The 22,586-nt window shown below is 47.5% G+C and overlaps 1 protein-coding gene and 1 long non-coding RNA gene across 9 annotated transcripts in view; one reads left to right on the top strand and one right to left on the bottom strand.

The window, feature by feature from the left end:
- Positions 1–11,099: 11,099 nt before the first annotated feature.
- Positions 11,100–22,586, bottom strand: part of Npas3 (neuronal PAS domain protein 3) — an 850,947-nt gene continuing 839,460 nt past the window's right edge. For 5 of the 8 annotated variants that reach the window (XM_028869762.2, XM_028869765.2, XM_037210974.1 and 2 more), the window contains 3 exons: positions 20,649–20,796; positions 17,205–17,329; positions 11,100–15,498 (listed from right to left, as the gene is read on the bottom strand). In XM_028869762.2, the coding sequence (XP_028725595.1) occupies positions 14,138–15,498; positions 17,205–17,329; positions 20,649–20,796 (1,634 nt within the window). In that variant the 3' untranslated portion in view covers positions 11,100–14,137. The remainder of the gene's footprint in view (positions 15,499–17,204; positions 17,330–20,648; positions 20,797–22,586) is intronic. The other 3 variants (XM_037210972.1, XM_037210973.1, XM_028869767.2) reach the window with 1 other exon arrangement.
- LOC119089044 lies at positions 15,631–16,661 on the top strand. The gene is made up of 2 exons (XR_005092892.1): positions 15,631–15,908; positions 16,424–16,661. It is a non-coding gene; the product is annotated as an uncharacterized LOC119089044 (long non-coding RNA).

Here is a 22,586-nt window from a genome sequence, read left to right as displayed (position 1 = left end):
AATGACAGGGACACTGGTTTCTTAGAGATCACCAGTCAGTGCCCTAAAGGAAGCACCTCAAGATGGACGCCTTCTCCCTGTCCCTTTCTTGCCACGGTTGGTTGTGGTGATATTCTACTTGTATGTTAATAAATAGTTTGCCTGGAGATCAGAGGTCACAGTGAGCCATAAACAGAAGTCAGGCGGTGGTAGCCCACGCCCTTAATCTGATCACTTGGCAGACAGAGTCTCTGTGTGTTCAAGGATACAGCCAAGCGTAGTGACCATGCCTTTAATACCAGTACCAACCATAGAGACCTGGAGGTCGGTACAGACAGGCAGTGACGAGTAAGTGAGGTGGCTGGGCTAAGAGCCAATGAGAAGGCGAACAGCAAGGCAATAAACAACACAAGCAGAAGCTGGTTCTCTTGGGGGAAACTAGGGTGGTGTGGTGAGTAAGGTTGGCTGGTGGCTCTCACTATTTCCCTGATCTCTACGGCTTTCGCCCCTGTGCTTCTTATTTAATAAGACTGTTTAGAAATTCGTCTACAGTTGGGGTTCTGCCTACTGCATCACTTGATGCCTGTTTCTCAGTGTTGGGATGGTGATCACTTTTGCCTCCGAAGAGCTTTCTTTCTCTCTCTTCCCCTCTGCTCCTTCCAGCTGTGGCTTCTGCTTTGGGCTCTTATTCCTCAGATCACTATTTGGACATTCCCTACCACTCCCTTCTTGGCCCTTTAAAAATGTTATCGTTTGCCCTCCCTTCAGTGTGTGTGTGTGTGTGTGTGTGTGTGTGAGAGAGAGAGAGAGAGAGAGAGAGAGAGAGAGAGAGAGACAGACAGATAGACAGACAGAGACAGAGAGACAGAGACAGAGAGAGAGAGAGAGAGAGAGAGAGAGAGAGAGAGAGAGAGAGAGAGAGAGAGAGGAGAGACTGAGACTTTCACTTCTCCTGCTTCCGGTGATGATTTCTCTGATACCAGCTTTAAATCAGATTTCTCCCCAGACATCTAGAACTGGTTTTCTAGCTACTAAGTGGATGACCTGGATCTTCCATAATCACCTACAACACCCTACTTAGAAGACAGGTTCTTGAATTTCTGCTCATTCCTTCTTACCTTTCTCTGACTGTGTTTTCTCAGGGATAGTCACATACTCAAGCCAGAGATGAGAGTCGTCTTTTACTCCTCCCTGTCATCCCTTTCCGTGTCCAGCCTATCACTGAGAACTGTTTCTCAAGCCTCTCCACTCCTCCTGACATCCGTACTGCTGGTTTTGCTCTGGCCCGAGGCTACCCTCAAGCTCACACATAATCCAGGCTGGCTCTTGACCCTCAGCAATTGTCCTCTCTCAGCTTCTCAGGTGCTAGGATTGGAGATGTGAACCTGACTCAGACCCAGAAAACCATCCTTCCCCGTGAGACGTGGCTCTAGACTCTAGCTTCTCAGCGTGGCATTTCCCATATAAAACTTCTAATATGTTATCCTTCTGGTTAGAATTCTCTCAGCTGGCTGCCATCTCTAGGGTACTTAGTTACTGTTCTCTTGTATGAGGAAACACCATGACCATGCCATCTTACAGAAAGAAACATTTGACTGGGGGCTTGCTTAGGCTTCAGAGAATTAGTCCATTGTTATCATGGCAGGCAAGCATGGTGCTGAGAGCATATATCTTAATCTACAGGCAGGCAGGCAGAGAAAGAGAGACACTGGGCCTGGAACAGACTTTTGAAACCTCAAAGCCCACCTCCAATGTCTCGTGTTCTCCAACAAGGCCACACATCCTAATCCTTCCCAAACAGTTCTACTAGCTGGGGACCAAGTATTCAAATGCATAAGCTTGTAGGGGGCTGTTCTCATTCAGACCTCCACAGAATCCATACTCCTCAGCTAACATTAGGGTGGCTTCTTCCCAGGGCTGCTGTTCATCTTCATGGCTCCTTTGCATGGCCAACAGAAAAGATGCCCCTTTAGGCATCCGCCACTCAGAGACTGTGCCAAGTGGGTCTGTTGAGTGGGTTAAGGCTTTCTGTTGGACCATGGCACTTCTCTTGGGACAGACAGCCCCGTCCTAGGGGGCAGACCTTGGCTATCAAAGTGTAGGCTGGGTGCCATGACCTTCCTGGCTGACCACTCCACAGATTCTGAAGTGGCATCACTCCAGCCTACGGAGTGATGTGCAAGCTCTCTCCTGCCTCTATGATGCTCCTTCCAGGAACCGTCTTTCTTCTAGTGTCCACGGTCAACTCCTTATCCAAGAACCCCACTGGCTGTCACTCCTAGCTTGGATGCTTTGCTGTCCCCCAGTGCACTCTTGACACACAGGACTCACGTTTGCCATGTCATATGTCACACCACTGTAGTGATCAACTTTTTACTTTTACTTTTTTCTTTTTAATTTTGAGTCAGGGTCTCAAGTTTCCTAGGCTGGCCTCGAACTTGCTTTGTACCTGAAGACTCCTGATCCTCATGCCTCTACCTTCCTAGTACTAGAATTACATATATATATCAGTGCCTGGGTAACTTTTACATTTTTGCCTCCCTTTATACTCTGTGAATGTGAGGGCAGAGATAATATATTATTCATTTTTATATTCCTGGTCTGGTATAGATAGATCATCAGTAAATTAATTGTAGGCTACAGTTAAAAATCAACAGTCAGGGTAGTAGTGGCACACACCTTTAATTTCCATACTAGAGAGGCAGAGGCAGGTAGATCTCTGTGAGTTTGAGAACGACTTGGTCTACAGAGTGAGATCCAGGACAAAAAACTGGAAAAACCAGAAAAAAAAAAAAAAGAAAGAAAGAAAAAGACAACAAAACTCTAGATTCTAGGTTTAGACAGAATTACGGGACTTTTGTTTATTATATAAAAATGTATATGTATTATGTAGACATAATAGTTCTATTTAGTGATGCAAATCCATTGCAAAATACCCCAGGAAGAAACCAGCGTTTCTTATTTACAGGTAAGAACAGGAAGTGAGGATGCTGACTGAGGCTAGAGAAAGGAGTCTTGGTCTTTCAAGAAGGATGTGAAGGGCCTTGAGGCAGATTTAGAGACAGCAGCATGTAGGAGGCAGCTCTGATGTGAACAGGGCAGATGAGCTGAGAACAAACTTGAATTAAGCCTTGGAGCAGATAGGGGAGCCTCTTTTAAAACCCACACTTGCAATTGACTGGCCGTTTGACCTCTGGGCAAGTCATTAACCTCTGGGTCTTAGTTTCCACATCTGTAAAGTGGAGATAATAATGTTTCCCTACTTCAAAGAATTATAGATTAATCAATGTCTGAAAATGTCTCTAACTTGGGCAACTCTATGTAAATATCCAGGACAGCACCGAGGGAAGCCAGGTGAAAACTGTAGGGAAACAAAGTGGAGCCCTCTTTTAATTTATTCAAAATGCTCAAAATGAAAAATAATTGCGAGCGTCCTCATCCTAGAAAAATGCTATTCAGGGGAGAGCAGTTTCATTTGTACTGTGGGAACATTTCTTTTAGAGGATTAAGATTTCTTATTTTCCATGCCTCCAGAGGAGAGGTGTGTGTTGGGGGCCTGTGAATTTGGGCAATGGAGACCAAGGCCTCTAGAATGAGTCCTGGAGGATGAGGTCAGTGTACGTGGCCAGTGACTGCTGTCACTTCCCTTTGGAGGAATCTTAATGTATGGCATGTTTCCTCCCTGGTTTCTTCCTCTTTTCTCCCCACTGCCCAGCCTCCCTCCGTCAGAGGAGAGTTCCTGGCAGTGAGGGACCAGGCAGGGGCTTATGCAGGTCCAGCTCAGGGCTCTTGGCTCTTCCCTGGAAGACTAGAGATGGGAGAAGAAGGAAAATTCCTGGTTAATGTGCACTTCAGATAGTTTCCTGGGATCCAATATGAACAGTCATTCCCCCGCGGCCTATTTTAAAGGGTAGATCTCCTGAAAGGACGGACTTATTGGCTGGTGTTCGGGCCTCCTCAAGATGAATGGGTGACAGGTGGAGACGATGACGAGGGTGGGGTAGTCAAGAGGTGATACGGTCCCCTGAGCCCCAGAAAACAAACTGATGTAGAACCCTGAGGAACTCTTACGATACAGAAAGGAGGCGAAAGGGCAAGGGGGTGGAGGGGGGCCCGGGGCTCAGCAGGGAGAGCACCACTCTGAGGATGGAGACTTTGTGAGTGAGGAAGGATGGAGTGGGGCAGAGACCAGGTATGCTTCTCGTGGAGAATGATATTTTGAAGGGGGAAATTGAGCATTTTTAGTGGGGCCGCTGTCTTAGTTCTTCCTCTGTTCTCTCTCTCTCTCTCTCTCTCTCTCTCTCTCTCTCTCTCTCTCTCTCTCTCTCTCTCTCTCTCACTGTTGCTGTGAATGCAGCTTAAGGGAGAAGGCTTATTTGGCTCCAGGTTCCAGGTTATAGACCAACAGGGCGCAGAAGCCGCAGCCGCGGAGCTCGAGGGGCTGGTCACACTGCGTCTGCCACCAGGCAGCAGAGAGAACAAATGCTTCCTAGTGCTCATCCCACTTTCTCCATTTTACGTGGCCCAGGAGCTCCTGCCAAGGAGAGAGCCACAGTCAAGATTGTTCTTCCCCTGTGTGCTGGCTGGTTTTATGTCGACTTGCAACAAGCTCTTGTTATCTGAAAGGAGGGACCTTCCATTGAGAAAATGCCTCCCCAGGATCTGGCTGTAGGGCATTTTAAAATTAGTGATTGATGGGGGTGGATGGGTGGGCCCAACCTACTGTGGGTGGGGCCATCCTTGAGTGGGTGGTCCTGAGTTCTCTAAGAAAGAGTTCTGGAAGCAAGCCGTGACTAGCAAGTCAGCAAGGTAAGCAGCACTCCACCACGGCCTCTGCCTCAGCTCCTGCCTCCAGGTTCCTGTCCTGTTTGAGTTCCTGTCCTGACTCTGTCTACAGTGTGGACTTTGGATTTTGGATTACAGTGTGGAAGTGGAAGCCACATTAACCCTTTCCTCTCCAAGTTGCTTTAGTCACGATGTTTCATCACAGCAATAGAAACCTTAACTAAGATACCATGTCAACAAATACAATCATCCCCAACAGGCAGGGTGCTTTACAGTGTCCGGGCACTTCAAGAAACGTGAAGATTTTAAAAACCAAAGCAATAGGGGGAAGGACAGTGCATCAGAAGACAGGGAAACGTTTGTTGAAGGCCTTGAGCTGCTCCTGGGTGGCATGATGATTAGGGGCTCATGAGGCTGGACTTAATTCCTCTCTGGGAGCCGTGTCTCCTAGCTCTCTGTTCTCCCTGTAGGGCAGCAGCCCACCTTTTTCCTAGTCACCTTTTAATACCAGGAGGAGATCATCTGATCTAAACTCAGAACATCCTACAGGACTGGATTATCTTGGATGCTCAGGGTTGGTACCTCCTTGTGAGGAGTTTATTTACTGTGACGGGGTGTTACTGTGTAGCCTGGGTTGGCTTTGAACTCAAGATTCTCCTGCCTCAGCCTTCTGAATGCTGGGATTACAGGTGCGTGCTCTGTACACCTGGCTCTGCTAGGAATTTTTAATATTCTATCGCTCATTTCAGTGTACATTGCCTCACAGGCACCATTTGTCAGGAAGCAGAGACCAGGAGACAGCCCTCCTGCATGTGCGTTGGTGGTAAACGCTGCCTATGAGTCGGCCTAGTTGTATAACCTTGTATCTCAGCGGGGAAGTTTCTCGGACATTGTTTTGTTATTCGCCTCCTCTTTTTGAATTGTGAGAAGAACACGTTACCGGAAGAGGAATCCTGTGACCTTAGGGGATGGGAAGCAGCACAGTGGCCTGACTAAGAATACCTTTGTACTGCTATTTTGGAATCCTTAGCCCTCTGGTACCATTGTAGAAATGCAGTGTAGACCCGACTCAAGCCTTGTCAGCTCCACTGATGCTGTGTGTGAAGACTTGGAGGTTTGTGTCTTCCCCAGTGTCTGGTTTTGGCTCCATTTGCCTCTTCCATGTTCAGAATCGGGGCCAAGCTTTTTATGAGTGTGAGCAATGCATATATAGCGGTACATCACTGTATTCTTATTTTCCTGGATTTCTGAGACCAGCTCCTTCTGTTTTATTAGTATTGCCTGAAACGGAACAAACCTTCTGTCTGTTTTTATCTTCTGAGTAAAATCTTTTCAGACAGCTTCTTTGGGGGAGGCTGGAATAATTAATTACCCTCCCCCCATCTTTCTCAATACATTTAATTTGAACTTTCTTAATGAAAACTCATTTCTCATAAATGCTGGGTTGGCCCGTTCTGTGTGCGTCTGCTCTGTCCCCCCTTGAGTGATGTGTAAATAAGAGGCAATCTGGTGATGAGTTTTGCTTGTGTCGTGTGGAAGGGTGGAGAGGGAGGAGGGTTTGATGAATAGAGGCAACCAGAAAATGTACTTGATAATAACATGGCCATGATTGATGTCGCAATTCCTGAAAAATTATCATTGTGATATAATTATTTGTTTATGAACTGTGCCCTGAGACTCCCAAGTTTTAGATTATTCATGGCACAGATAAAACTCCAAAGTCAATAATTCATCAAGGGCATAATGGTTTGCTTCAGGGAGGTGGGGGGTGGGGTGGGGGTCACACAGATATTACATCCTGTTTCTGACTCTTCCACTATAAATCTGGGCACCTTTGCAGTACAGGGGTGTCTCCTCCTTACATTCTGCTTCCTTTGTTTCCTTAGTTTTAATAGTTCATGCATTTTATTTCTAAAAACCCAAATTATTATTTTTTCAGAAAAATCCTTCCCATATAGTCATTCCTTTTGTTATTTTTGAGACTGCAAATAGGAAGAAATGAATGTGTAATAAGTGGCAACATGCCCCCAGAAAGGTGTAAGAGAGAAGCTGGAAAATCAGGGGCTAAAAATTCTAATTCTGGGAGGAACAAACAGTCAGTGAATGTATTTTGGCTATTCTTGATTTTGACCAATACAAAAGGATTAAGGAGCCTCCCAAATGTTCCGGGAAGTGAAGGGTTAGAGCTCGTAATTCTATTTTATAATTTTGAGTAGGTTTTGCACACATGTGCCAAGAGCGTTGGCTTTTCTGCCTTGATTCTGGGTCCATGACGGGCTTTAATTATGGCACTTTAATTCTTCCCAGTTCCTCCTCGTGGTTGGTTTTCTCTTGCCTCAGTTTACTTACAAGGGAGCACCCCACTGCAAGTGTTTGTTTTGAGGGCATTGTGTCCCCACACTCAGACTTCCACATGTTTTCTGTTTTCCACAGTCTGTGTGAAGGGTGTGTAAAGCACAATGAAAGTGGGAATGTCTTTTCAGAGGGGACAGGCCCTTGCTCACCTCCCCTTCTTAGCGAACCCCTTCCCTTCAATTAATTTTCACCATGGGACAGACCGACATTAGGTGGGGGCGGAACTCCTAGAGGAGGAAGGGAGAGCTACTCTGACACACTGTAAAAAGACCTAGGTGTTCTGATGGAGCAGAGGTTTGCATTAAGACGATAACTTGATTTAGCAGCTAACAAATGAATGCAACCTCAAGAGCTGGAGTCCCAAATCAAAAGATGGATGAGGACCTCCTATACCATGCAGACACTGCTCACATTTGCAGCTGAGTGATATGTCCAATGACGCACCTGAATATGGACTTTTATGAGTGGACTTGTCCCCTCTGCCCTGGAAAAAAAGAGATTCCCCCCTCTTTCTTCTCTTTTATTTTATTCATTTTGGGGGGAGGTTGCAAGGGCAGAGGGCAGATATAAAGGAACAGGAAATGAATGGGATTGAAATGCATGATGGGAAAGACACAAAGAATAAATAAAAAGTTAAAAAAAAGTTGAGCACCACTGCATGTGGTGTGTGTGTGTGTGTGTGTGTGTGTGTGTGTGTGTGTGTGTGTGTGTGTTGTTGGGTGCTGTAGTTGTAATTTGTACAGATGAGGTCATAATGGAGCAGACAAGGTCCTTAATCCAATGAGATTGGTGTCTGTAAAGAGCAGAGGAATTCCGGAGTGAATGAAGTCCTCATGAGTGAATGTAAACTGTTGGCATGAGCAGAGCCATATCAAGGACTCTAGAGCCTCAGGCTCAGAGGGATGGCAATGCCTTCCTCGTGGGGGTCTGAATGTGAGTGTTGATAGTGTGTGCAGAAAATGTCCACCATCGCTTTTTCTCCCCAGATATTTATGGCCTGAGGACCGCTCCCCCAGAGAGACTGCCCTTCCTGAGACTAGCTGAGCCTGTCTCCTTGAAGCAGCTGTACGCCATAAACCCCGCCTCCTTGTTTATCTGCAATTACCCCACTTCCTTCTTCAGCTGTGTGGAATAACCCTGCCTCTCTGCTCAACTGCATGTAATAAACAGGCTACACTTTTGGGGTGCTGCGATTCTCCAGCCCAGAGCCCAGATCACCCCATCGCAGCTTTCGGTGCGTCCCTGTGTCTGTCTGCCTTCGCTGCCCTTATCAAGTCTGTCTGTGGAGCTGCACTGGATGTGGCCGGTGTCCTTAGACAAGGAAGGTATAGAAGGAGAACTCCGTGTGAAGACGTGGGGACACAGAGGAGATGGGTGTTGGAGTGATGTGGATAGCCACTAAGGGCTGTTAAGGATCGCTGGTAAAGCCGGAAGCTGAGAGAGAAGAAGCATGGAGCCCAGTCTAGCTCAAGTCTTCTAGCCTCCAAGAGCCATGAAAGCCACCCAGGTTGCGGTAATCAAGTGGTCCTAGGAAATCTATACAAGGGAAATCTACTCAGATGCCTGTAGCTAGCATGTGAAAGAACTCAGCCGACCATTCCATGGGGAGAGCTAGCCTCCAGCCTCCAGCCTTATTGGATATTTGACCTCCATCTTCACATCTTTGAAAGCTATGCAGATAGAAGAGAGTTTGGACTTGGTCAATTTGACAGCAGGAGGAAGATTTCAGCTCCAACCTTTTATTAGAATTCTCCGACAGTGGGCTAGAAAGACCCTCAGCATTAGAATTTCTATACTGGGGACCCCTCCCCGTTCCTAACCGTCTCCAGAAGACTGCTGTATAACCCTGTGCTTATCTAGGAGGCTTTGAAAATAAGCTTCCTTTTGAGTTCAGTATCTGTTATATAGCTGGCCACAGGATACAGTGTCATGGTGTACTAAATCAGGAACTGCTTAAATCCTACCTCTCTCTCTCTGTATCTATGTCGATGTTGGATACAGAGAGGACAACGTTGTAGACACACAGCTGACTGTCCTCCATTTCTCAGTGGGCCACTCTGTGCCAGCCATGGCATAGGAAGGGGTGGACACACTGCTTTATCCATTTTGAACTTCTTCTCTTGATACAAAGTCAAGCTGTCCTGTCAAACACGGATCGTCTCAGGAGAATCTCTGCCCCTTGATGGGTCGTGCTATGTTTCCTTGTCTCCCGTGGCCACTGTTCAGCTGGTCTTCACAGGGTCAACGCTATTTGCAAATCACAGTCCTGGCCACTCTTGGAGGTCATGAAGTTGAACAGACAATGGTTCATGGCCATGGGGAATTTTCCAGGTCAGCCTTTCCCCCCCCTTTAGAATGGTTTTCTAGGAGACACAAGAGCTCAGAAGGCAGCTGTGGGTGTTCACTCACACTAGTGTTGCAGGAAAGTTTGCTGTTACTGTTGTTTGTAGTCTTTGGGAATAATGTTACTCGACACAATTTGCGTTTTTCACTGACATAAAATGCTGGCAAAGAGGTTCTTCCTTGTCTGTCCTTGTCTTCCAAGACCTTTGCTCTTTCTGTGGTTTGGAAGCTGGAGAAGCGTGTTGGCTTGGACAAGCCACTTCCCGTGGTCGTTTCTGTACATCATCGCCTGCCCTCAATGCACTACACAGGCCAGATTGCTTCCTAGTTAGCTGAGCAAACATTCTCGATGTAAATAGACTCTGCTTAGGAGTAGGGGAAGATGGGCAAGAATTACCACCCGTGAGGACTAAACCCAGCTGCTAACCCTCACTGCTACCACTTCTGGATCATGGGGCTGAATGTCTAGAGGTAGAACGCCATGGCTAACCACCAGCATCGTTCACTGTCCACAGTCCACAATTGTCCCTGCGCCTTGAGGAGACCTTGCCACATACAGAGTCCCGAAAGCCATTCTAAGAGTCAGGACCACCAGGTCCTACCAGAGTCTGTTGGGTGGCTCCCTCCTTGTTCACCAATCACTCACTCAGGATGGAGTTTCTAGCTCTGATGGTTGCTTTCTCAGTCTAACTATTTAGTATTTCTCTGACTTTCAGGAGCAAAGGGGAAGAAAAGATTTGGGCCAACTCAGTTGTGTTTCTTTCTCTTATTTTAAGTACTTCTGAGTAAGGGTCATGTAGGGAATAGTAGAGAAACCTAGAGCCATACAACCCTAACTAACACTGCCCTATCTACGCGCCCATTAACAGCTACCTGCAATGTGACAAATGCCATCGAAGACTTAAAACCAGGAAGGTGATGGTTACTATTGTCTGTAGTTTCTGTGCAACAGGTCGTCTCCTTCGTCAGTTCAATTCAGCTGTCTCCATTTTTTGTAGTGTACAGAGTTAACTAGTGATCCACCTCCTCCTTACCTTTGAGATACCAGCTGCACTTTAGAAAACACTTCGTAGAACACTTCGCTTTAAACACACCACAGCCCAACCATGACTTCCTCAGCCTGTCCACAAAGTAGGCACTGAGGATAGAGAGAGGACATAAGCAATGGAACAGTTGGTTGTACATTATAGATTCTAGGAAATGAAAATACCGAGTGCATTTTAAATGATTAATGTATGAAAACTGTCATCACTTACTGTGCATTAATCAAGAAAAAAATGCACTCTTCCCACAGAGGTTAATGTTGCAGCCCCATTGTTCAGCTTTGATAACGTGCACAATAGATGCTCACTATGACAATGAGTTGGGGTAGCTGGAAATTCAGGATGGTTGCAAGGAAGGTCCGTGTAGTATTTGGATTAGCATCGTAATATGTGCCTTGTCAGCCTCATCGGGAAACAAGCTACATATATATGTATTTTTTTCTCCAAAACTAGCAAAAATATGGATGCGTTTTTTTCAAAAAGCTTTTTTTGTTTTTCAAAATAAATAATAATGACCAAGGTACCTGCTTAAACAAATACTACCAGCATTCACTAATCAGGATGATTACATGTACAAGAAATGATGCCAGATAGTAACAAATCCAAGAGAAGTTTATTATGAAAATGGCACCTGCGGATGAAAAAATTAAGTTACATAAAGACAACCATGTATGTGACATGTATGAGAATCTACAAAAGTATAAAAAGAACCCTGTTGTAAATGAAGTATGTACATTTCTGATTTGCAGCATTATCAATGGTCAATGAAAAAAATGTTTCAAAATAAGCCAGGCACTCAGGAAGTTAAGTCCGGTTAGTTTCACACAAAACAAATGTAGCATAGCTGTCGCTTTGTAACGTTTTAATTATTTTTATATATATATTGTAGAGTTGGTAACACTGCTAAGGGCTTTACGAACAGAATATCCCTTTCCACATTATTCAGCTACGTGGCACCAGTCTCCTCATAAAAGTTTTCATATATTTGTACAAGAAATAGTTAAAAACACAGACACAGTCTTCACAGGTAATGAAGTGTTTTTTTTTTTTCATTTTGTAATTTTAAACACTATGGATTTAGACAGCAGCTGTGATTATCTGTTAGTTTAAATCACCAGAAATCATTTTGACACAACACAGAAACATTTATAAAAGAAAAAAACCCAGCTGTCTAGCTGTTCTTTGTAGCTGATAGGTGCGTTCCCTTGATTGTTCGATAGCTAGAGTACGGCTTCCGAAACTAATCTGCAAATTTCTCCGTCGGCTTTCTTCATCTTTCAACTGACTTAAGTCCTTCAAGGAAGCTCAGTGCTAAGATCTGTGGCATTTAACTTCCTTCTGTTATTATTCCACCATGGCTTGGGCCCAACTCATGGAATCCAAAGTTCTAGAGGAATCCACTCAGCACGGTGATAATTCAAAGGACAGCCGAGTTACTACTATATTAGCATTGCACAGATAAACAAATAGATATGACAATTCTATATTCCATTAACCCCTCCCATTTTGCTTTTTTAAAAAAAGTGTTGGTTGGCCTTGGAAATCGTTTTCTGTCTCACGGGTAATTGCTTTATACTGCTCCATCAGCCAACGTGGAAGGAAACCAAAGAAAAGCACCCACTGCTTAGAGGCAGAGCACAAGGGACTCTGGGAGTGTCAACAGCTGAGGCTGGATGGCACCGGTCTAGTCACTATGTCTGAGCATTAGTCTTCAGGGCTCTGCGTAGCACTCCGGGAAAGTCACACCCAGAATTCCGTTGTGGGAAGAATGGCTCCATTAACCTTGAGCTAGTTACGAGTCTTTTTTTCTTTTTCTTTTTTTTTTTTTTTTAAATCTCTTGAGAATGAACTAGATTTGGGGTCTCAGGAAAGGGAAGCAGAGGAGAGGAAGGGGGAGTCCAGGAGGGAAAGAGGGGGGAATATACAACAGCAAAGCAACAGCAGGGACTTAGCAAAGGAAAACAGGATTCATAGACAGCAGAAGCAGTATAGGTGACGCCACAGGGAAAGGCCACCACGAAAACCCACTAACCCCCAAGAGTCACTGATTCACTAGGACTGCAGGAATGGGACTGTACCACTCCACTAGAGACAGAGCACAGAGAAGACAGTGGACAAAACGACTACGTTAGCTTAGCATATACTGCATATAGGAACACACACTGAAACTGCAATGGGACCCACAGCCAAGGACACGAACACGTTGTACACGTTACAGTTCTCACATCTGGTATTAGACGCCTTAACACACAGCTGCCCAACAACGAAGTGGGAGAAGAATCTATACGGGACAGTCATTTGGAGTGTCTGACAGCACACTGATTTCTGGCAACGAAGACAAAAGAGGCTATTTTTTTTTCTTTTTTTTTCTCTTTTTTTTTCTTTCTTCACTGAATGTGCGGTTTTCAGTTGCAGTTATCTGTCTGAGCTCATTAACCCATTCTTTAGTTTTAAAAACTCGTTGGTTTCAACTTAGAACTAAGAACCAAAGGGAAATAAATTCCATCAAATCAGCCCCCAATACAACCTGTTTTTTTTTTTCCTTAGCAAGAAATGAAAACAAAACAAAATCCCAAAGAAACAAAAAACATGTTAACTATTTCTCCTTTTCCTCCTTTTCCTCTCAAATGTTACTGAAGTTGCGGAATCAGCCTCAGTGAGACTGAGTAAGGATTAAAAAAAAAGCTCAACGAAAGGCTTAAACTGCTCCTCAAGTCAGTCGGAGTTGTCCAGGAGCCCCCTTTTAATAGGGCTTGACTGACCCATTAAATGGAAAGTGAGGCTATGTTTGTTAGTTGGGAGGTAAATCCAAGTCCTGCAGCAAATGTTAATGAGGGCTTTGTCTTAACTAACCAAGGAGACGTAGCAACGGGGCTCCAGACCAGGACAAGACACAGTTTCTTTTCCAAACCCCAGCCTGGGAGCTGCATTTTGTATGAAGACAGATTAATAAATGATAGCACCATGGTTTTAGAAATTAAGTTAATGTTTCAGTAATTACCACTTAGTCCAACTTATTTTTTTTTTTAAACATTCTAGTCACAGGCCAGAAATTAAGTTTAAGAACCCAAATTATTTTTATGTGCAAGTAAGAAAATCTTAAAATCTTAATCATAAAAAGAATTAAATTCTGCATAAAATTCTAAAATACTATCTCCCTATTTTCAAAGGAATTAGGGACAGGAAAACCAAAAAACACCCACCCCATTTCATTTGACTTAGTCAAACAGGGCACAATCATGTATGCGTGTCTCTTTCATCTTGATCATATCAAGATCTTTAGGAAGAAAACCCAACGGTTGTCACTTGAGAAATCTCTTGACCACAAGACTGAGTATTCTATGGCAGAGGCATATACACATTAAAGACATCTTAATAAAGATGCAAAGGAAAGCCAAACAACCCAACACACATCTTAGAAGACAAAATGGCAGGCAACTGGTCATCTGACCCTCTGAAGGCAAAAAATAAACATGTCTTTACAAGAAAGAATAAGTCCAATGAAAGAAAGAGCGGGGTGGAAGGGGGGCCGCCGTGTTGTGAGAAGACGCTGACCTGCTCGAATTCAAAGTGCTAGAATGAAAGGTCTAAACAAAAACTCCGACGATGCCTCCGAGTGGGACCCCCCCCTCTCAGTCCTCCTTGCGCTCCAGAGTCTGTGCCGCGTGGATGCCATTGCTGTAGACCGGGAAGGGCAGCGTGGAGAAGAGTCCCTCAGCCGTGGTGAACACGTTGCCACCGGGCATCTGCGTGAGGCTGGCCGCGCTCACCGCGCCGCCGAATGGTCCTGACATGTTGAGCCGGTGCACGTGGTGGTAGAGCATCTCCATGGGCGTCTTGGGGTCGAGGCCGAAGCCGGGGCTGTTAACGTCCACGAAGTTAACAGCATGCGCGTTGGGTAGCAGGTTGCCCTGCATGGCCAGGGTCACCTCAGCAGGTGCGTAGCGGATGGTGCCCGTGGTGTAGACCCTCTGCGCGGCCGTGCTGGTGGCCGCCAGGGTCCCCGTCACCCGGTGCACGAGCGGAAGCACGACGTTGCCTGCCTGCAACCGCTGCAGGGCCTCCAGGTCCCCAGTGTACAGCAAGGAGTTGGACGCACCAGGGCCACCCCCGCCGCCGCCCCCCGCCCCGCCCCCGGGGTGCTTGTCCCGCGGGGATGCGGAGAGCGGGGGCGACAGCGGGTCGGAGGCCACTGGGGCCGAGCCGCTGAACTGAGTCTTGCGGCCGGCCACGCCATCGGCGCCCGGTGGGGTGAGGACCGAGTCGGGGATGGCCACGTGCAGTGCTCCCCCACCGCCGCCACCGCCGCCGCCGCTGCCGCCACCTCCCCCCTGGCCCTGCGGGGACGGGAAGTGCTCAGAGTTGGGGGGTTTGGTCATGCTATACGGGGACTCATTCCTGGAGATCTCCCGGTTGGGCGGGTAGTTCCAGATGCTGCTGTCGTTGTCGAAGTTGATGGGCTCGGCGATCTCCGTCTTGATCTTGAGCACCGAGGCGCTGTGCGGTGAGGACAGCAGCCGCGGGGGCTCCACCAGGCCGGCGTCCAGGCCCGGGCTGGACGCGCTGGACAGGCGCCGGCGACTGGCGCTGCCCCCCTTCTGCCTTTTCCGCCGCCGCTTGCGCTTCTGGTGCTTGCTGGAGGCCTGCGCGCCCGCCTCGCCCGCGCTGTCCGAGTCCTTGGCGCTGTCCGACGTGAGCGACTCGCAGGGCTGCAGCCGCAGGTCCGCCTCGCTCTCCACGTAGCGCTCCACCTTGATCTGCATGGGGCCCAGCGCGCCGAAGCCATCCTCGGCCGCCTTGGGGTGCTCGAAGTCCGAGTGCTCGAAGCTGTCGTCGCTGTCGCGGCTGTCGGGGTTGCTGGAGCTGTGGCCGTCGTCGTTGCAGTTCATGTCGTTGTCGCACGCGCTGCCCGACTTCTTGCGGTCGGGTTCCGGGTCTTCGCTGTTCTCCGACTGATTGCCCTTCTCGTCGGACTTGGAGTTCTCGTTGTCCTCTGCGTGAGGCCCGCGGGTGGCGGGGTGGGCAGGAGGGGAAAGAGAAGACACCGTGTTAGCAGGGCAGCAAACCCACGATCCGGTGTGCATGAGCCACAGCGCCCGCCTAACAAGAAAGCCCAGGCTTGGGTGAAGTTTAGCGGAAGGGGCGGGCCATAGGCCAGCAGTACCCGCCCCTTCCGGGAGGACTTCTGCAAACAAAGCCCCACACCCCCCACTAATGCAGACCTCCAGGGTCTGCCCTGACCCTCCCACTCAGATACTGCCTGTGAACAGGGGACAAAGGCACAGTCAACTGTGGGAAGTCCTGTCCACACACCAGGGAGTCAGATTAACCCGGAATATGGTTTATATAGAAGACAAGACATGGAGTGTCAGGTGACTGTGGAGAGGTTTGTGATTTCCACTGGTGAGCATCTATTCATTATTGAACCCCACTCGGTATCTGTGGTTTTCCCTCCGCAACGCTGTCGTTCACTGTTTGACTCCTCTGTCTTTTTATTTGCTTCTGTCTCTTTCTTCAACTATGAGCTCATGATAGTAAGGGGCTTTGTTCACCACTATAGAAACGAGAGGCAGGGACAATTCTAGAACTTCAGCTGGGGGGTGAGGCGACGACGACCAAACTTCAACACATTTTAGGGACCAGGAAAACAAGCTCTACCATAAAGTGCGTTTCCCACATCCCAAGCTGTGTCTGGAATACAGGCATTCCTTGTCCACAACCCTGGAGCTGGGGTGCTCTAAGGGCGGGAGGCTGATGGAGGGACCTGCTTTTCTCATTTGAGGGAGGACAGATTTTCCCACAGTCACAGCCTCGGAGGGGATGCTGATTGCTGTGGCTTTGCCACAGCGGTGGGGGAGCAGAGTGGATTAGAACCTTGGACCTTGGACCCACTCAGGCCTTCATTTGCCCTTCTTTAGCATCTCTGCAGGTGTAATGGAGAATACATTCTGAGCTCATCGTGTGTCCACGGCAGAAGGGGACTGGAAACGGGAAGACGACTAAACGTCCTATAGCTTCTGGAATCTTTCTTGCACTCCATAGCACCCAAGAGGTCTATTCCCTCAGATAACCAGAAACGGGGGTGCGGTGGGGATGGGGCAGGATGGACTTGTTATAAATACTTCCAGAAATAAAAAGTAACAGTCGGGCACCTGAGGAAGTAGTTTACTGCATTAGTATTGTATTATGTTGGAAGTTGTTGACTGGGGCAAAGGTTCTAGAACAACTTCTGCCCCTTGTTTATGGATAGTTTGGAGTATGAACAAGACAGATAAAAAGGCCTCACGCCCGTGGATTTATATCCTGTTTTAGAGGCTCCTTTGCAGCTTGGTGGAGACCGAACTTTGATCACCTGTTGGGCTGGCAGAGCTATTCCTGGTATTTGCTTCTATCTCTGGAGCCTAGTATGATTCCTTCTGTAAGGATGGGAGGGCTAACATTGAGCGATTACTTAATCTGTCCTGTGTGTTTGTGCCAATTATCTATACACATATATGCTACAACATATATATTTACACCTGAGATGGATATATGCATTGGTGTGTTTTGAGATAATCAGTCAGGAACAACTTACTCTAGATACATCCTGTTCCGTGATTTGGCCAGCTGCTGGGCATCTGACCATGGCCCTCTGGCTGCTACCCACCCCTCATTGTTTCCACTGGCCGGCCTTAGCTATAGAGCATGGAGAAGTAATACCTGTTATACCTGAGGTGTCTTTAGAGTCTGATTCCGAGTCCGATGTCTCGGAGGATTCTGAAGTTTTCTCCGGCAAGTGCGGGAGCTGCGCAATGTCCATGGGCGTGTCCTTGTACTCAGGATTACTGTGGGAAGGAAGGCATCCATCAGGAGGGCAGGCATTCATCATCTCCTGAACTCCCTTGCCCTCAACTTCTGGAGTGGAGGAAGTTTAGAGGGCTAAACTGGAAATTATTTCTCAGCTCCTCCTGGGACTTCTCACAGAAACTTGGATTGTGCATGCCAGGGTACAGGTGCGCCCTGCCACAATGATTGAATGCCCCCAAATGCTGCATGAAAGCCACTAAAAAGCTTTTAAATAATCAGGTACCACTGGGGGCCAGAGAACTCGGCGGCTTGACGCTCCTCCTGGCCTTACACCTGGGGGCTGGGCCAATGAGAGGAAATCTCAGCGATTCATTCCCACACCTCCTGGAGTGTCCTACCTTCTCCCGGGCTTCTAATGAGTTCATTGCCTCAGTACCCTTGCCTTGGCCCCTCGCTGCAACTTCTCAGCTGTTCGGATGGTTCCAAAGCTATGGGGGATAGGGATGGGGTGGGGGGGCGGGGGGTGGGTGGGTGGCAGGCCCTCAGTGCCTAACGATCTGTCAGATGCACAGGTGCATCTTGGGACGCGCGCCTCCTGAACTGTCGGCACCCCCATTACAATCACACTTTCGGTGGCTCATGTGGCGTACACCTGTGGCTTGTTAGCTGGGCTTCTGATTGCAGTGGGAGAGGCCCAGTGTGAGAGGGGCCCTAACAGAATGGAGCTGAACCCACGTACACAGGCGCGCTTAATGTTTGTTCGGGGGGTTTTTAATTTAGACATGAACCTCTCCCGGAAACGAAATGCTTGGTCGGTTTGAGCTAGCCATCTTCTGGAAGAGCCGATCCCAGGCTGCCAAATGTATGATCCGTAGAGGCTTCTGTAACCTCAAGGCATGAGCAAAGCATCTTGCCTCCAAATGGGAAATGCCTCTTCTGCCTCGTACCGGGCTGGCCAAGGCAGTGACGACAGATGATTGGGGAGTCATGTGCTCATATTAAGAAGTCACTGTTCCAGTCTACTCTCAAACTGCAAACGTCCCTGGGAGGGTTCATTCACTAAGATGGATTAGCAGGCATTTGCTCCTTAGTGTGAATTAGCTTTAACGGCAACAGCCTTTTCTAGATCATCAGTCCACACTGATGGTAGGAAGGCAGGCTTGGCACTTGGCAGTCTCCGAGCACTCTTAGTTTAGAATCCTAGTAAGTGCTGCCAGAGCATGGGAAGAAGGCAGAGGGCAGTGCTCTGAACGGTGGAAGGTGAGCCTGGATGTGGCCTAGTTGTGGAGTATTGCTTGGGAAGGAATCATCCCTTTGGGCTACAAAGGTGGGAAGGAAAAGGCAATTTAGGAGTTTTTCTTGTGCCACGGAATGCTTTTCTTTACCAGCTCTGCAGCCTACAGAATGGCCCCTATGAGTGGCTGGCGTGTGAGCTGGCTTGTCCCAGCCCACTGGCATCAGCTTCCTGTAGTCTCCGTGCCATGGGGTCTCGGTGATCATCTGTCTCCAGTTCGCTGTCAGTTATTACTGGTCTCAGGGTGGGTCTGTAAAAGGCCTGCCACACATGAGACCAAGGCTCTGAAGCCGGAAGGCTGGCCTTTCGTGCTCAAAGGGCTTTCTTCCTGTCTGTGTGGAATTTGATGAGATGGAGTTACTACGTGCTTGTGGGCTGGTGCTGTTCGACTCTAGGCTAGATTGATGGTGCTGATCCAGTGTCTTCTGTTCCTTGCTACTTCTGCCATGGCGGGCAGAGTGGGACGTCATGTGACTAATGAGTTAGTCTAAAGTAATGGTAGCCAATAAATACAATAACCAACATTCTCAAGAAAATAAGCAAAACAAGTAAATAAATCCCACAGGATGTGGATAACAAACATATATACGACCTCAGATCCCTTCAGTGCATTAACATGGGAGACAGACACCGTCTAAGCTCTAGGAATGTTCACCAGTGTTCACTTCTTCCTAGCGACATTACCAGTTTTGCGTAGCAAAAAGCATCTGTGTGCGATGTTATCTTGTTCTATTTCCTGTCTGTTACAGGAATGTTCATGGCTTTCTGTAGCAGAAATAGTGACTGTTTCAGGGAATGACTTACAAGGGTCCCTTGATGTCAGAACCCCATGATAATATCTCAACTACAGGGGACGGTCCTCCTGATTATCAAGCCTTGGAGGTAAAGCCACATTAAATACACACACTTTTACCTTTAGAGAGAGTTAATACAGAGCAGAAGAGGTCAAAAAAGGAAAAAAGAGAAGTAGAGGAATGAAAACTCTTGTAAGTGGGATCCATTAAGGCCCTCTCCAGAGCAATAATCATTAGTGTCTGATTGATATGCTGTGGGAAGCAAACACATTCATGCCTCCAGTCAAAGGCCAAAGTGTGGGAAACACTGAAGGGCCAGTGTGCTGATGAGCCATGCTGGGTAACATCTCAGCTCCATTTGGCTGTCTCTAAGAAAAATGGGACTCAGGTAGTCTTTGTCGAAATTGTCAGCCAGAGGGCACCGACTTCCATTCATTAGCTCTGCTGGAAGATTTCCTGCTCAGTGCACAGCACACATGGATCCTGCTTGGTGCCTTCAGGACAACCGAGGCCAAAGGCTAGCATGATGGTGGTGGGCAGGAGCCACACCCAATCCATGATGGCTTTGTGACAAGACTGGCAGCGAACCTTCCAGAAGGCTTATCCTCAAACTCAAACCATCCAGATTGTTGGAATCCCAAAGCAGAACAGACACAGGGAAAGAGAAAGAAAAGGTACCTCAGAGTAGCATTAAGGAAGCAGTTGAATGTGGACTGCCATGGATACGAATTTTAAGAGCATAAAACTTGTCTAAGAGCTTAAAGTGGCAGGCAAAAAGAGACTGTTTATTATTATTATTACCATCATCATTATCATTATTATTTACACTGAGATTGATAGTGTTCTCACAAAGTGGCTCATCTTGCTTACCAAAATTTGAGTGCCCCAAGAACAAAACCCTATGCAGAAGGCTGAGGGGATGGAATGCTATTCCCCACTGGCTCCTTTTGCGTACCTTTTCAGAGATTGGGGTGCAGAGGCAAAGGCATGGAGGAGATAAGGAGATGTTTTCTGTCTAGATTCCAGCTGCAGGCAAAGGTGGTCTCCATCCTTCCTGGGTGGGACATGGACTAGGAAAGGAGACCAGTTTCTCCAGACCTCTCCAAAGACTGGCAACCCAAGATTAAAAACAGGGCTTTGATGGTCTCCTGTTTCTTTGAAATTTGGGGGGAAGAAGAGCAGACTACCCACAGCCCTGGAAAAGACAGCTATTAACTAACCACAGTGTGTGCAGTGTGTAACCGAGAGAGGAATGAAACAGAGAGATACCTAAGAAGATAATTCACCCAGATGATGTTCTTCTCGTTCGCGTTCTTAGCGTTAATTGCTATGGTGGCACTAGATTGTATCCAGATGTAGCCTCCGTTCTTCTGCATCCAGCGGTAGTACTTCGTCACACACTGACCCTTGTTCAGCACTGGGGGAGGGGTAGAGGGGGGAGAAAACAAAACAGAAGGCGGTGTATTAATGATTTTCGCCTCCGCCCAACCTCAAACCGAATGTAGGGGAGTCCAGTGTATGCCCGACTTAAGATACCATTAGCACAAATGAAGTCAACATCTCCCTGAATCAGCAGCTGCCCAGCTAGGGTTCCTGGCATTTGTGGTGAGCCTATATTCCCTTCTGGGCAGCCATGGTGTGAAGGGAAGAATAAAAGGACTACTAATCTTTGTGGCTCAGAGCACACCTAATGTGGTGTGGATATTGTCAGTGGGTTTAACATCCGATGGTGAGAAAGGCAAATCTGTGTATGATTTATGCAATAGCTTCGAGTTGCCCTCTTTGAGATTCTGGATATTTGAATGGTTCTGAAGAGGCCTAACCCCCCCCCCCTTTGATCACTTCCCTTCAGCCTGAGCGATACCAACCCGTGTCCTTAGCCATCTGTTCCTTTTGATCTTGTCTTACAGAATTTATAGTCCTCGGATGAACTAAATTTACATTGGTCAGCCGGGGTAAGGTGGGCTGAGACGGCTGAGGGTGGGAACAAAATAAATCCCCCAGTCGAGTCGGAGAGAAACTCGGGCTGGAGAGGCGCGGCACTGACTTGACTTGAGCCCAACAGAGTGACGACTCTACCCAGACACTGAAATAGGGCGCGAAACGAAGGAACAAGTGAAGACATTCAGCAATGTGAACCGGCGCCTTTAAATACCCACTGTAAGAGAGCTTTAAAAATGCAGATGTTAAAAAACGATACTTGAACCAGAATCTCGCCAAGTTGAAAGAGATTTGATTTGTATCTGGGTTCTCCTGAGCTAGTAAAAGGGGAAACTGCAGTAAATCATCCCCTAAATAAAGTGCTGTGGATGGGAATGGATCGAGAGGATCGCAGGAAAGCCTCTGATGTTAGGACTTGGAGACCGCTGCTCACCGCCCCCCCCCCAAAGCTCACCAGCCTGTCGGCCACTAGAGGGCAGTGCGCACTCGTCTACATGACCCATTTTTGGCATGTCCTTGTCTCCGTCTGCTAAAATGAAAAACCTCTAACTGCTGTAATAAATTTGGCTAAATTAGCTGCTAAATGGTTATCTCAAGTAATATGTATTTGCATTAATCATCTTGCTCTAAACCAGAACAAGCCAGAGTCCTAAAGACGTAGTAAATTCATATTGTCCATTTAATTACGGCTAATAAGTGCTTCATATACAATAGTTTCATGAAGTACATTTTGATTTTTTTGGGGGGGGGTGTGGATGGGGAGAGGGAGTCACTTTGGAAAAGAACAAGGTTTCGGGCTGACGAAACTCTTCCTGCCTCTGAAAGTGACCACAAATCAAACCTCCACGGACTGTGTCTACAAGCAGACAGGCCTCCATGCCTTTCCCCACTCTTCTCTCTCTCTCTCTTTTTTTTTCTCACAATATGCTAAATGGATGGCTGTAAAATTTAATAATTATGCCTTCACTGTTACTTGAAAACACCTCGATGAATGTGTTCACATGGTAGCCGGTTTTATTCTGAAGCTGCCACACAGTCCCTGGGAGGCCGGGGACTGTCCCCTTCCCTTGGTAGCAAGCCTCTACAGGTAGCATCCTGTGCTGCTTTTGTGGGGGCCTGTGAGTCCTGCCCTCCTGCATGCATGGCTTCCCAGGCTACAAAACTCCTGGCCGAGGCAGAAGGCAGTGACGTGCCATGCGGACCACATGGCCGGCCCTCCGTCAAAGCACCGTGGCATGCAACGCGATGTGCCTTCAGCCTGGTTAA

Source organism: Peromyscus leucopus, chromosome 14 (genome assembly GCF_004664715.2).
Source record: "Peromyscus leucopus breed LL Stock chromosome 14, UCI_PerLeu_2.1, whole genome shotgun sequence".
Lineage (NCBI taxonomy): Eukaryota > Metazoa > Chordata > Mammalia > Rodentia > Cricetidae > Peromyscus > Peromyscus leucopus.
This window is presented reverse-complemented; position numbering and strand designations above follow the sequence as displayed.